We start from the raw sequence: 15,095 nt of genomic DNA, 5'->3' as shown, positions 1-15,095 counted from the left end.
GTACTCTGCAATCCAGTGACATTATCTCACTCTGAACTCCAAGCATTTTCACTGGCTGTTCCTCTCCCATGGAATGATTTCTTTCCTTATCTCTGCCTTCTGGCTTCCTTCAAGTCCCAGCTAAAGTCCTATCTTCTCTGAGGAGCTTTCTGTATTATTTCCAATTTATCCCATGTATATCTGGTTTGTACTTAGTTGTTTTCATTGAGTCCCCTGTTACATTGGGATCTCCTGAGAGTAGGGACTGTCTTTGGCCTTTCTTGGTATCTTCAAAGATTAGCAAGTGTCTGATGCTAGATGGAGCACCTAGATGGTGAATACAACACCAGTCAGGAAAATCTGCCTTGGACATTTAATAGCTATGTGACTCTGGGCACCTCTGTTTGCCTCAGTTTCCTTAATTGTAAAATAGTTAATAATAGTATGTATATCCCAATTGTTGAGAGGATTAAATTAAAATAATTGTAAAGCATTTAGCACAATGCCTGGCATAAGCTGTTATAAAGCTGTTTATTATTATTAATGATTCTTTTCTTTTCTTTTTTTCTTTTTGAGGCTGGGGCTAAGTGACTTGCCCAGGGTCACACAGCTAGGAAGTGTTAAGTGTTTGAGATCATATTTGAACTCCGGTCCTCCTGAATTCAAGGTTGGTGCTCTATCCACCGCGACACCTAGCTGCCCCTAAATGATTATTTTCAATAAATATTGAGATCACTTGGCAAAATTACAACTATAATGGGAAACATTAAAGTTATTTGCACACAATTAAAGATGTCTGAAAGAAAAAGGATTAGAAAATCTTCCTCAATATTTAGTATATTGCTATTATATATATGTGTGTATATACACACACACACACACACACACACACACATATATATTCCTATTTTCCTGGCAAAAAATAAAGCATCACTATGGATATTTAAAATGAAGTTGTGGGAAATACATTTTAAAGCAATCTATTTAGTTTAGCTTTTTTCCCCCCTACAGTCTCAATACTAAATATCAATGAGGGCAAGGAAACTAGTGTTTTCTTTTTTCCAGCATACAGTAGATCAAAAATGCTGAATATTCAAGCAACTATGAACTTTTTATCCTAAAGGATTCAAAGTACAAGATTTTGTCACTATACCTCAATGAAGTTAAAGCCAGATGATTTTACGCATTATTTTAACATGGACTAGACACATTTGTGTGACTCAGACTGTTCTTTTCTGGGCCTCAATTCCCTCATATGTAAGTGTGGGGTTTGGAGGAAGGATATGAGGGGACACATGGCCTACTCGGAAGAGTAATGAATCCAGATTTCAAATAAAGAGACCAACTGGCCAAAAGTAACTTCACCTCATTGGGCCTTAGTTTCCATCCTCACAGGGACGAACAGCTGCAGTCCCTCCTTCTCAGGACTGCTGTAAAGACCACGCTCTACAAATCTAAAAGGGCTTTATAAAATGTACCTTACTCTTATTCTTTTCACTTCCAGGTGTAAGTCCTATAAATTTATTTGAAAGAATCCTGGCCAGGGAAGCAGAACTGAGTAGCCCCAGTTCTGTCACTCATAATTTGATAATACCCCTCAGATCTCTCAGGGCCTCAGTTTTTCTAGTGGCAAAATAAATGGGGAGCCTGGGTTAGATGGATCTTAGAATTTAGAACGAGCAGGGCCTTAGAGTTCACCTAGTCCAACTCCTCCCTCATCTTACAGAAAAAGAAACAGAGGCCCAACGGAGGGAAGGGGCTCGACCAAGGTCATATAAATAGTAAGTAACAAAAATAAAGTTCGAACCCAGCTCCTCGGACACTAACCTAGTGACTTAACATCATGTTACCTTTCTTTAAGATTCTTTCTAGCTCTCAAATCTTGATGCCCCCTTTCCCGCTCCAGCGGCTTCCCACCTGCAGGAGCTTCGCGGTCCCCCCCAAACATCCTACCCTTCTCCCCTCGCACCCAGGGCACCTCATCCCTCCGCCCATTCCACTGCGCCCCCGCCAAGCCCCACCCCGCCCCCCAGTCTCCCTCCTCCAGCTTCCCCAGCGGCCCCTCCCCCGGGCCGAATCGGGCCGCTCCCCTCCCCGACGGATGCCCCTCCAGTTTCTCTTTCCGCCCTCCGGCTCCCCTTGGAGATCCCCGCAAACCAGGCGGCCGGGGCCCCGTGACTGACTTTTCGTGGTCTCCGGTGGGACGGAGGTACGGTCTGCGGCGCGGCGACTCCTTTGTGACAGCTCCGGACTGGCGATAAAGATGGACGCACAGCCCCGGCACTGCCATTCCGCGTTGAACCCTCCCCCGCTCCGTAACGCCCAGGTCCGCCCTCCCTCCCGTCCCCTAGGAAACACCCACCTCACTCCCTGTTGGCCTTTTCCAGAGTTAACCAATCGGTATCCAGGTAGCATGATCAGGTGACTCTCCTCCGTTTTTGCCCCTCCCTCACCCTAGTTAGCTCACGCTAAAGTGTGAAAAGTCCAATCAGATTGTCTGGGCTTTGGATTGTTGTATGGAAGAGCCGGGCTCCCATTGCTCAGTCAGCGGCAGCCGGGGAGGAAGAGAGAAAAAGATTGGCCAATCTGCCTCAGGGAAGGCGGGCTCTACGGTGCACTAGAGGGAACGGAAGTCCTGAAGGGTCAAAATCATTGAAAAAGCAAACTCGGTGGGGAAAAGTAAGGCCTTGGTGGCGGTTGAGGAGGGTGGTCGCTGCTGAGGGGGTCTCGGCTGAGTTGTGCAGGTAGGTGTGTGTGGCCGGGCCTTGAGGCAGAGCCTTCTTGGGCGGAGAGGCCTGCGTTCCAGGCCTCCTTTTTAAAGAGCAGACAGTGTTATTCAGGGTTAGGAACTAGGATTTGGAGGCGAGTGCTGTGACGGGGGCTCCTGAAGAGGCGGGAAGCCCGTCCCGGCCTCGTAGGGTGTGAGTCACGGGCTGGGACGGAGGCCGGTTCTCTGAATGTCCTCCAGCAGCTGATTCCACTGAATCATCCCACAGTCGAGTCCCAAACGGGGTAACTGCCTGACTGAGGAGGGGGCACAGAGGAGTGCGGGACCTTGGGGAGGAGGGAGGAAGTTCAGGAGGAGGGTCTCAGTGCCCCGAGAGCGCGGAGAGCCGCCTGGCTGGGCACCCAGCGCCCTGTTGGACCTCCTGCAGACTCGCGCTGGCTCCAGGGTTGGCCCCTGGGCCTCTGAGCTTAGCCAGGGCTTATTAAACATTTACCCAGAGCCAAGCGCGCCTGTGCCAACCCGGCGCACACAGGCAGACACTGCCGGGAAGAAGGGGAGGGGGAAGAGCCGTACCTGAGCACCCATACACTGGCGGGCTAGAGAGGGAGTCACAAATACGGGGAGAGAAATGTTGGGGGTGGGGAAAGGCGGCGTCATAGGCGGAGTGGCATCTGACCCGGACCCTCTAGGAAAAAGACTTCAGCGGACCGCAGTGGGGGTCAGGCAGCGCGCATTAAGGGTTCACCTGGTGCACTTGCAAAGGGCTGGGGATGCAAAGAAAAGCAAACGACAGCCCCTGCCCTCCCGAAGCTTCCTGTTCTGTGTGGGGAGACACTATGCAAAGGACTCAGTGCAAATGAGCATTTACAGAATAAATTAGAAATAGCGGAGGGCAGGCTTTAGTGTTCAGGAAGGATACAGATAGAAATTCCAGTGTAGGACTAGGAAAACAGTGGGAGAACTGAGATTAAAAAAATATAGGGGGGCTGGAACCTAGAGTATGAAGAGATTGTATGATCCCAGTTGTAGAGGGCCTGGAATGCCTGGATTCAGATTGAGAATAGCACGAAAATGTAAATGCAAATTACTTTAACCCCCTTGTACTAGATAATGGATTTTTTGTTTTTAAGTTATGAACCACTGCACATCAGCACCCTTCCCCAACCCCCCACCCAAAGAAAGGGAAAACAAACCCTTGTAACACACAAGTATAGTCACACAAAATAGGGTTTTATAGAGGTCATGCCCCCACACATCTCCTTCATGCTGATCCAGTTCCTCTTTATCAGGAGATGGACAGCATTCCCATCATCAGGCCTCTGGAGCCATGACAAAATACTGCACCGTTAGAGTTCTTTAAGTTTAATCTTGTAATACTGATTTTTCCTTTTTCTGTTCACTGCTCTGCCTCTCAGTCTACACACACCTTCTCAGGTATCTCTTATTTCTTATGCCGTATTCCCTTACATGCATTACACTCATATGCCATAATGCATTGAGCCATTCCATTATTAATGGCTACTCCTTAGTTTTCACTTCTCTGCCACCACAAAAAGAACTGTTAGAAATATTTTTCCTCTTCCTTGGTTTTCCTTGGGAGACAGGCCCAGGAGTACGGAGTATGTACATTTAGAAATTCGGAAGGCATGGTTCCAAATTGCTTTCCAGAATACCGATTTATAACTTCACTAACATTAATGTGTTGTTTTTCTTCAGTTCTTAGAACACATGGCATTTTCAATTTTTGCCCGTTTCAATCTGATAGGAATGAGGTACAGCTTCTAAATTAGAGTTGCTCTAATTTCCATTTTTCTGTTAATGATTTGGAGTATTTTTCCATGACTTTAGAAGCTTGAATTTCTTTCTTTGATGACTTTTCCAAGGCAATTTACTTACCTAACCTCCTATGAAACTCAGTTTACATATCTGTAAAATGAGGCTGAAGATCATAGATATATGAGGAAACACATTGTGTAACCATAAAGTGCTATGCTAAAGTAAAAATAATAATTAATGACATGTCAACTGACTAGAATGAAATTATTGACTTTGGCTTGCATGCTATTTTAGAACGGTGAAGCTGAAAAGAAGATTTTAAAAAGTATTTGCCTGGATTAGGAAGTAGATGTGCTGCAGTCAGTCAGGAAGACCCTGAGTTTAAGTCCTGCCTCAGGCCCGAGTGTTGGCTGTGTGACTTTAGGCAAGTCACTTAACTTTTCTGATGCTCAGGCAACTCATTCACTATGACTTTTAATTTGTAGAACAGTTTTATCTGTATAAAGGGAATTTTTTTTACCGGCAGTTACCTACTTTCTTGAAACCATTTATCTCAATCTCATAACTCTGCAGTGTAGATTATAATAACATTGTGTTCATTTCACAGATGTGTTACTGAGATTAAATGACTTGCCCACTACTAAGAAATGCTTAGAAGCAGGTCTTTCTGACCAAGTGCAGGGTGTATTCTTTACGCTACGCCTTGCTGCTGTTCCACCTATCTTTACAAGCTAAATCCTGGAAGATCTACTAAGAGTAAAACACAACCTGATATAGAAGCTTCATAAACAATATATATGGAAGTCAGAAGCCATAATTTCTATGTCCATGTCTGATACAGACTAGTAATACTTTTTGCCTTCTTGACTTTGTTTTGTAGTGGAATAAAGTAGTTATAGAAAGAGTTTACCAAAATTTATATTAAGCCTTTTAAATCCTGAAAAGGGGCAGTGTAAGTGAAGACTTGTTTTGGGCATAGGACATTAAGCTTAGATGAAAGCAACTTTTGTAGACCTCCAGATTGAGGCCTTTATTTTCAAGACCCTGAAGCAAAGACTACTTAGTACTGTTTTTGTGACCTCTTACTCAGCTTATGTGCTCCATCTTGAACTATTTTTTGAAAAGCCCCTTGATGCCATTTCTGATAAAAGTTTAGTAATGTGCAATGCAAAACAACTTACTTCTCTCCAGGCCATCACAGCATACAACTTGAATGAAAAGTTCTTTACAAAATAGCATGGATATACCTACCTTTTCTTCACTGTATAAATTGTCCTAGTAGTTAACCTTATTTGCCTTATCCTTGCTGCCAAATCTTGTACTTCCTGAATCTTCTTCCTGAAGGTTCTCTCTTCATAATATTTAACTAGAAATATCCCTTATTGTAAGACTACATTTTTTTGTCTTGTTGTTGTAGTTATATTTTTGTATCTTGTCTTCTTAGATTGTCAGACTCAAGGATAGAGATTATATAATTTAATTTTATTATTAATATCATTATTATAATTAATAATTGAATAATTAGGATCAATGAACCATTCATTTTCTTGAATATATAGTTGTTACATGTTTTCCACATAAATTAGTTCTTCTTAGACATTTCTTACTGGTTAGTTGACTTTTAGTAGCATTCAGAACATTGCAAATATTTTCAGTCATTCTTAATGATGGAAAATTTTGTATCATGTAAACTTAATGATTTATTCCGAATTCTGTTAGCATTTCTTGAGTCTTACACTATAAACATCTTATATTTATGTTTAAAATGCCCTTTATATTAAAAATCAAGCCACAATTCATTTTCTGGATTTGGTCTCCTACTTTTATACTAGCTTTAGGCCTTTGGAGTATCCTAATACGTAGTAGGATTGTATGATTAGCAGAATATTACTTTGTCTAGTGTTAAATGCTAACAAAGATAGAAAAGTGGCAAATGAAGCAGAATGTCATGTAGAAATAGTTATGTGTAAGATGATTATAACTCAATAGAAATATCTTCCAACTAGAATTATCCTTTATTTGGGATAAAATTTTATCATCTGGCTCAGTTGCTATCTTGCGTTTTAAAATGGGTAAGTGATTAGGTCCAAAGAACTTTGAGAGAAATAGGAATATTTCCAAAGTATATATCCAGATAAATGGAGTAGTTTCTTTTGCTACCACAATTGAAACTGAGAACAACTCTTTAGTTCTTAATCCCTTTCCAAATATTTTTTGACATATAGGCTTAATTTTAGAAAGCCCTTTCCAAGTTTGGACAGGGTCATGCTCATTGAGAGGAATAATGGAATAGTATCATACTCTATAAAGCATCATAGAATTGGTTCCATAGAATGATTTTTTTTTTTTTTTTTTTTAGCGATACTTATAATCCCAGCTACTGAGGAGACTAAAACTAGTGGGTTCTTTGAGCTAGAAATTCTGAACTGCTGTGGGCTATGCTGGCCTGGTATCTGCATTTTATTAACATAGTGAGTCCTCTGGACCTGGGGCTGGGGCAGGGGAGGGAAAATCAAGAGTGAAAATCAAGCATTATATGGTGAGGTTAGCAATTAAATATCTTTGTGCTTTGAAGAGCGACCTGCATAAAATCTTGAATTAGGTATACTGCAATACTTTGGAAATAAAATCTTGGACTCTGATTCCTCCATATTAGCATAATGATCAGATAATATTTTATGGTTACTCTAGTTTAAAATATAGGTAATCACATTGACATATAATGCATATTAATTTAAATTGAACCCCATTTTCTGTTGACAAATGCTTGGTTTTCTCTGAATTGGCTTTTTTTGATTATGCTTAGTTTGGCAATTGAATTGTGTATGTGTTTGTGTTTGGGGTGGGGTGGGAAAGGGGTAGGAATCCTGTGAGGGAAAAAGGATAAGAAGAAAAGGGAGAAGAGAGGACAATATTTGCTTTCTCTTTCCAGAACAAAATATAGTACAAATTGAAATTAAATAAAGTTTCCAAAGCAAATTATTTACATTCCTAACTTAACTTCTAATTACTTTCAAGTTCCTGGAATAATATATAGTGGGCTTAGAATGGTCTTTGAAGTATTGTTACACATTTAAATACCATCCACACCATATTTGTGTGTTCCTTTTGTTATTTATAAATGCTACCCAAGAAAAGCCATGCAGTGGATCTCATTACATTAGATAAATCTCTTATCACTGTTAGATATGATATATGGGAACTCTCCTCAAATTTTAAAGGAGAGTAGGGAGAGGGATAGAATTTAAACATTTATCTTTCTTAGTAATTATCACTGTAGGAAATTATATATTAGCATCTATTGTTTAAATGCTTCATCTGTTCTAGTCTTTTTGAGGTTTCTACCTCGTATAAATACAGATGTTTACATTGGATTGTCATTTTATTCAAAGAAACAGTTTAAATTGTGGGGGTTAAAGGAAGAAATCATGATGTAGTAGAAAGTATATTAAAGTTACTGCAAGTCAGGAGGTAAATTATAAGCTCTTTGAGACTAAGGACTCTTTTCTACTAATTTTTTCCCTCCCAACAATATTCGTATTTTCTAGTAAATAGTGATACTGATGATGCTCTCTAATTAGGGTAAGAAAAACCTGTTACTTTAGAAATATAGAAATTACCAAACTATCTTTAAATCTGAGCTGTCTTTGCTAAAGGCTCAGATTAAATTTCTTTGTTGGCAGTGTTTTGGTATTTTTGTTGTTTTTGTCGGTGAGGCTTTTGGGAACTTCAACTACTGAGAACTTTTTGGGAACTTCTTCAGCTATTAAGAAACTTTAAAGCTCTTAGTTGGATAATGTTTTTGTGTTTATAAAAGTAAATCATGGGGAAGATGGATACTGAGAATATGAAACTAGATTTCAAGGGAATGTGACAAATGGACTGTTAATTTTTGTAAGTTTATTACTAATCACTGATGGGGTTTATTACTAATCACTGATGGGGTTAGAAGTAGGAAAAAAATTCAAATAAAAAAGGGCTTGTGAAAGAAGTCAATTTTTAGCTTGTTAATCTTATAATTCCCAGAGATTATTTGTACAATCTCATGATTATCTAGTTTTATTCATTTAGTTCCAAGGAAATTATAAATTTTTGAAATTGTCTTAAAATGAACTCAATTTATATGCATCTTTTAATTATAGATGGGTGACTGCTCTTTAGAGACTACCAAATGAGTGAAGGAAGTATCTTTATCCAGGCTAAGAAGTCATTTCCTTTTTATGTAATTCTATTAATTTTCATAATTTCAAGCCCTCTGTTTAAAATAATATTGTCACATGTATACATATATTGTATTTAATTTATACTTTAACATATTTAACATGTATTGATCAACCTGCCATCTGGGATGGGGGGGAGAAGGAGGGGAAAAATTAGAACAAAAGGTTTGGCAATTGTCAGTGTTGTAAAATTACCCATGCATGTATCTGGTAAACAAAAACTATTTTTAAAAATAATAATATTGTCATAACTAAACTTAGTGTTACATTATTTTTAAACTATCTGCTGAATAGAAGTTGAATTATGATTTCTAGAAAGATTGGAGAGGATATTTTGATGTCTTATAAAATTACCTTTTGCCCATAGATGTTGGAAAGATCAATCAGTATTCTTATTTTTTAGGCATTTTAGTTTACCAAAAACCTCACTTATAACAGTAATGCTTATAGTAGTAATAACAATATAGTAGTAATTATAGTAGTAATAATTGTACCTTTGGGTGAAAATGAGATCATTGAAAGAATAGAAAGAGGACCAATAATAGAAAACTTGCAGTTCAACACTTAAGACAGAAATGGGAAAGGGGTGAAGATATCTTTCAAAGAAGATTAAAAAAGGAGTAAACAGATCAACCAGAAGGAAAAAAAAACAAAACAAGATTATAAAAACCTGGGATAAAAGGTTATTAGCTGGAGTTGGTAGATAAGGATAAAAGAAAAGGCCATTGAATTTGGCAATTGATAATAGTTATTGGTACTTTCAGTTTAGTTAGATCAAAAACCACATTGCATGCAAGGTTGAGAAAAGTAAGCGTGAATCAGAAAATAGAAGCAATAAGTATAAACTTCTTTTTCTAGGTGTTTGGTTTTGAAAGAGAAGAGGCAGAATCAGTGGATAAAGAGAAATTGAAAATTGGGGAGAAGAGAGTGGATTTAAGGATTAAGCTCATATTTGGGGAAATTTAAATAAGAATTATTCTTTATTACAGATTTTCCTAGATTTACTTTAAAGTGGGGATAATGAAGCACAAAGCAAAAAGAAATTGCCTCTTTGGGGTTAGAGACCCTCTCTCTTCCTCCTCCCCAATCTGCAGGATTGAATTTGTGTGACCTCAGAGTTCTTTTGTGGGATGGGGATGGACCCCAGGGCCCCTGAGGAATATCCCTTTGGAGCCACTAATTCACTTATGTGATCATTACTTTTCTAGTTTCTTATAGAATGAAGGAGTTTAAAATAAGAAATCTCTAAAATGGCTTCTATCTCTAAATTCTCTGATTCAATTGGAAGAATCTTCCAATATTTGCAATCTTCAATAAAAGTCTTTTTGCTGAAGTATCTGTGATTTTCATGATAATGAGGAAATATTTTTAGTGGAATTTGAGTAGAATTTTGACTCCTTTATACTCTATACTCATTCCTAATGTTAAAATCAAATGTGATTTCTTCCTTCCTAAAAAAATATTACTTTTACTCATTACAGTCAGAAGTGGGGGGGAGTAAAGTCCAGATTACTTCAGTTCATCTCTCCATCCCATTACATCTTTCATGTGTGAAATGTTGCTTTCTTAAAAGATGTTGCTTTTTACTTCATAAAGAAATCACTATTTAGAATTTTCAAAATAGCTGGCATAGTTATAGCAAATGAGCAATTCTGTTGCTCAGTTGTACCTTTGGATTAGGTTGCAGAGTAAGTGGATACTAAAACAGAAATCTTAAAATCAGTAATCTTTAGTTATCAGATCTTGAAGAACTAGGGAGGAAGGAGTGAGGAGCATTGTCAAGGAAAGGAATAAGAACTTTGTAAGACCAATGCATTTTGTAATTAGGTCAACTCAGTGAACCAGTGAAGAAAACATATGGTGATAAAAACTATTTAGTCTATTAACCAGAAGTAGAATCATTCATATATAGAGTTAGGAAGGGATCTTAGATGTTATCTAATACAAATTCTTCATTTTTCTAGATAGCAAAGCCCAAAGAATTTAAGCTATTTGTCCAAAGTCAGATACAAGGATTTGAACCCAAGTACACTGATTGTAAATCTAGATTGCACTGTCAAAACTATACTGCTAGAGCACTTCTGGTTTTTGGAATGCTTTCCTTAAGAGCAAAGATATGTTACATTACAAAAGACAAAAATCCACATGTTACTGAATGATTTTGGGGAGGACCTTTTTTAAATAAACCATCCTCGTTTTTTTGTTCTCCTTTTAAGCTCTAGAGGCTTACAGAGTGTTCCAAAAGTCTTAGGCTATTAAAGCTTAAAACTTCACTAAGATTTTTGGGATATATTATATAGTTGGATATGATAGAACCTAATAACCATGTAAATATTTTGAATTTCAGCACAACTTTTCTCTCTTGTTTTTGCACAGGCTGTTCCATTATGGATGGAGGAGATGATGGTAATCTTGTTATCAAAAAGAGATTTGTGTCTGAGGCAGAATTAGATGAACGGCGTAAAAAAAGACAGGAAGAATGGGAAAAAGTCCGAAAACCTGAGGATCCAGAAGGTACAGAAGTGTATGGTTGATATCTAAATGGGAAGCAAGCAACCTAGCTATCAGCTCATTGAGTATTGTTTTGTGTTGAATCACTTTAACTCTTGGAGACTCATATTATCTGTAAAATGAGCATTTGGTTTTAATTGTTGCTAAGATCCTTTCTAGCTCTATTAGTTTGTGATTTGTGGCACATTTAGATTTAGCAAAACATTTGGAAGTCTCATTCTTTTGAAAAAGATGGAGGCTGTGATTAGATGTGGTACGTAGAATTCAGAATTGGTAGAATAATAGAATGCAGATCATAAGTTGAGAATGACAGGCTAATAAAATGAGATTTAGCCAATGGCAAGTGTACTCCTACATGTTGAAAAAATCAACTCCATACATACAAAATAGAGGAGTTGTGGCTAAAAAGCATTTTCTATAAAAAAGATAAATTTGTAAGTTTTGTGAGTTAGCAGTTTGAAATAAAAGCCTAAACAATAGTCTTCTCTTAGGCTACCTGGAAAAAAGTAGAGATTTAGAACATAGGAAGTAATAGTCCCACTGTCCTACCTGATCAAATTACATTTAGCATAATTTTTCTGTTCTGAGTGTCACTTTTTAGAAAAAAAGAAAAAAACATCAAATTGCAGTATGTCTGGAAGAAAGTGAGATCAAGATGGGGAGGATTGGAGATTGCAGAATAAATCACATAAGAATCAATTAAAGAAACTGAGGATTTTTATCTGCAAAAGAGAAGAGTTAGGAAAGCAATTTCCCTGAATAGTATTTTTTTCCCAGTTATATATAAAAATAGTTCTCAACATTAACTTTTATAAGACTTTGAGTTCCAATTTTTTTTCTCCCTCCCTTTCTTCCCTTCCCTCTTCCCAAGAAAGCAAGCAATTTGATATAGGTTATACATGTATAATCATTTTAAATATTACCATAATAGCCATGTTGTGAAAGATAATCAAAACAAAAGGGAAAAACCCTGAAGGGAAAAAAATAATATGCTTAAAATCCACATTCATTCTCCATAGTTCTTTCTCTGGATATGGATGGCATTTTCCAATATGCTTGGAAACTATCTTGGATCACTGTATTGCTTAGAAGACTTAAGTTTGTTATAGTTGATCATCACACAGTCTTGCTATTACTGTGTTTAATGTTTTCCTGGTTCTTCTTAATTCACTCAGCATCAGTTTATCAATTTTCCAGGCTTTTCTGAAATCAGCTTGTTCATTATTTCTTATAGATTAGTATTCCATTACATTCAAGTACCACAACTTACTCAGCCATTCTCCAGTTAATGGGCATCCACTCAATTTCCATTTCCTTGCCACCACAAAAAGAGCTGCTACAAATATTTTTTGCATAGCACATGATAATCTTTAAATATTTGGAAGGCTCTTACATAGAAAAAGGGATTAGATAGACTTGTTCAGCTAGACTCCAGATGACAGAACTAGGAACAGTGGGTGTAATTGCAGAGAGAGATACCAATTTAGGATTGATATAAGGAAAAAGGAAAAACTACTGACAGTTACAGCTATCCAAAAGCAGAATGGAATACTTTGCGCCATTGGGTTCACTCTCCCTGGAATCCTTTAAGTGGCTGGATAACTACTTTGAAAAGTTTCTGAAGCAGGGATTCTTTTGGTAGATATGGGTTGGACTAGTTGGCTTCTGAGACCTCTTCCAACTCTTATGTGATTCTGTGATATAGTTTAAAAGACTTAAGATTTCTGAACCCATTAGGATTGATGCCATTTTTAATTGATTTAGATTTGTACATGTTGTGGAAAACTTTATAGGCTAAAAATAGTTGTGTTGGTGCCACTCATTGCATTTATTCTTAGTTATCATTAGATTTGGAGTATGAAATATTATTGAAAAAAAGGCAATTAAATATATCTATTTTCTCCTCTTAGAAGAGTCTTTGAAAGTAATCTATACACATAACAACCAAAAACTAAGCATACTTTGACAAATTTTATTTTAGAAAGTTTTGCAATCTCCTGAAGTCAATGCAGGCTGCTCTTTTCCTTCTGTTTAATTGTGCCTCCAACTCTTCTGTTTGACTGTTGGTCCTAAATGAACACACTGGTGGACAAGTTCTATAGAATTGTCAAAATGCTATAATCCGAACAAATAGACATCTTTCAACCACTTGGCCTTTCCTTTGTGGATGATCAGGCTAAACTCTTTTGAGCAGTCTGTTTTAGGAGACGCTGCAGAATTCTGGAGCACAGTGCAATCAGGTCCTGTCATTCACAAACAGGAATATCTGAAGGAATTCACCCTTCCACTCATAATATTAGCTAATCACTCATATTTATATATTACTTTAAGGTTTGCAAAGTGTTGTTTTTTTAACATACATTATCTCATGCTTCTCAACATTGCTATGAAATATGGAAGGGGGGGCTATTGTTAATTTTGTTTTATAAATGAGGAAACTAGGCCAGAAAGGTTGTGTTTTAAGATTATAGATCTAGGGTCCAAACTTGTCACCTTATTTTTATAAATTAGAAAACTAAGCCAAGGTCGCACAAATAAAAAGTGCCAAGGAAGATTTGAACTCTGGTTCTCTGATTCTAGAGCCAGTGATGTTTTCAGGGTGTGAAATGAAGATGTTGAGGTTGGGCCAAAATGTAGTGGATATGAGATGCACTACTTTATCACCTTTTCTGCAGCTTCCAACTATAGTATTTTTCCTGAAATCAGGAAACCTCCAGGCTAGTGGTTTTCTGATAGGAAACCTATCGCTTGTCTTCCTTATTACTGATGCAGTGCACTACTCCCTGTACCACCATATCTTCTGCCTTATTATGTGTGCAAAGAATCTTAAAACATTCCTAGCATGAAGTAGATCTCATCCTGGAAAGAGAGATGTGGGCAGGAGTTGGAAGAGTTGTGAAAAGACTTGGTGTTTCAGTCTGTACCAAAGGAAGAAGTAGTAGCATTGTGGAGATCAGAAATCTATCAAAGCAAGTCACTATATATATTTTTTGTTTCTCTTTCACTTTGTGCTACTTCAAATAAGCTTTCCTGTATTTCTTTGAATTCCTTATGTAGAGGTTTCACCACCATGAGAGGTAGTGGAATAGTGGATACAGCTATATTATATTGTCTTAATCTTACTTTTTTAAAAAAAGAAACTATTCATGATACAGATGTGAGGCTCCTCATTGTGAGACTTTGGTCTCTGTCATGCCTTGATCCCGAGTCCTGTTTTTTAAAAATAAGTTTTATTTTGCCTTTTGTTTTTTACAAGTGTTTACTTTTGTTTTTTATGAAGTGAAATTTGAGTTGTTTTAATTTCTATTTCTCTTAATAGTAGTGATATGGAGCATTTTTTCATATAGTGCAGGTAGGTTCTTAATAAATGCTTCTTGATTGATTGATAGTTGTTGGTGGTTTGAGATTATATAAACAACTTTTTCATAGATTCCATTTTCCAACATAATTGTTGTCTGTGCACATATCTTGAAGTTGTTCAAAGATCATGTATCATGGATTTAGAGTGCGATGGGATCTTAGATATCATCTAGTGCAATCCTTTTGTTTTACAGATGATAAAACTTGATACCCAAAGAGGGCATTTTACCACTTGTACCCTTCTGTTTCCCCAAGTAGCTTCCCTTCAGAACTTACAAGATTTTGCCAGGTTCTTCACAGAATTTATTTTATTATTTTAAAAATGTTGACCTGTAAGGTTCAGAATAATCTTAACAGTTATTTGAACGTTTATATTTATCTTGAACATTGTTAGGTAGATTGACCAAAAATCATTTTTTTCTTGTTGTTTTTAGGTGCATGATTAAACTGGCATTTCAGTGTATACTTTTTCAAGGAGATCCCTTCACAAATCATTTCCATTTAGCTATTTTTTTAAACTT

The 15,095-nt window shown here is 37.3% G+C and overlaps 2 protein-coding genes across 17 annotated transcripts in view; one reads left to right on the top strand and one right to left on the bottom strand.

The window, feature by feature from the left end:
* Nucleotides 1–3,138, bottom strand: part of RSPRY1 (ring finger and SPRY domain containing 1) — a 60,107-nt gene extending 56,969 nt beyond the window's left edge. For 2 of the 10 annotated variants that reach the window (XM_074293491.1, XM_074293501.1), the window contains exon 1: nucleotides 2,163–2,303. The gene's annotated coding sequence lies outside the window, so the exon portion shown is untranslated. The other 8 variants (XM_074293496.1, XM_074293499.1, XM_074293497.1 and 5 more) reach the window with 8 other exon arrangements.
* Nucleotides 1–15,095, top strand: part of PSME3IP1 (proteasome activator subunit 3 interacting protein 1) — a 53,910-nt gene that overhangs the window by 10,662 nt on the left and 28,153 nt on the right. The window contains exons 1-3 of one of the 7 annotated variants that reach the window (XM_074293507.1): nucleotides 2,892–2,991; nucleotides 4,123–4,141; nucleotides 11,080–11,217. In XM_074293507.1, coding sequence (XP_074149608.1) covers nucleotides 11,091–11,217 — 127 coding nt within the window. In that variant the 5' untranslated portion in view covers nucleotides 2,892–2,991; nucleotides 4,123–4,141; nucleotides 11,080–11,090. Of the gene's footprint in view, nucleotides 1–1,644; nucleotides 1,761–2,163; nucleotides 2,189–2,517; nucleotides 2,724–2,818; nucleotides 2,992–4,122; nucleotides 4,142–11,050; nucleotides 11,218–15,095 lie in introns of those variants that run through there. The other 6 variants (XM_074293505.1, XM_074293503.1, XM_074293502.1 and 3 more) reach the window with 6 other exon arrangements.

Source organism: Sminthopsis crassicaudata, chromosome 2, assembly GCF_048593235.1.
Source record: "Sminthopsis crassicaudata isolate SCR6 chromosome 2, ASM4859323v1, whole genome shotgun sequence".
NCBI classification, from domain to species: Eukaryota; Metazoa; Chordata; class Mammalia; order Dasyuromorphia; family Dasyuridae; genus Sminthopsis; species Sminthopsis crassicaudata.
Note: the sequence above shows the minus strand (reverse complement) of the source record. Positions and strands in the feature narration are given on the sequence as shown.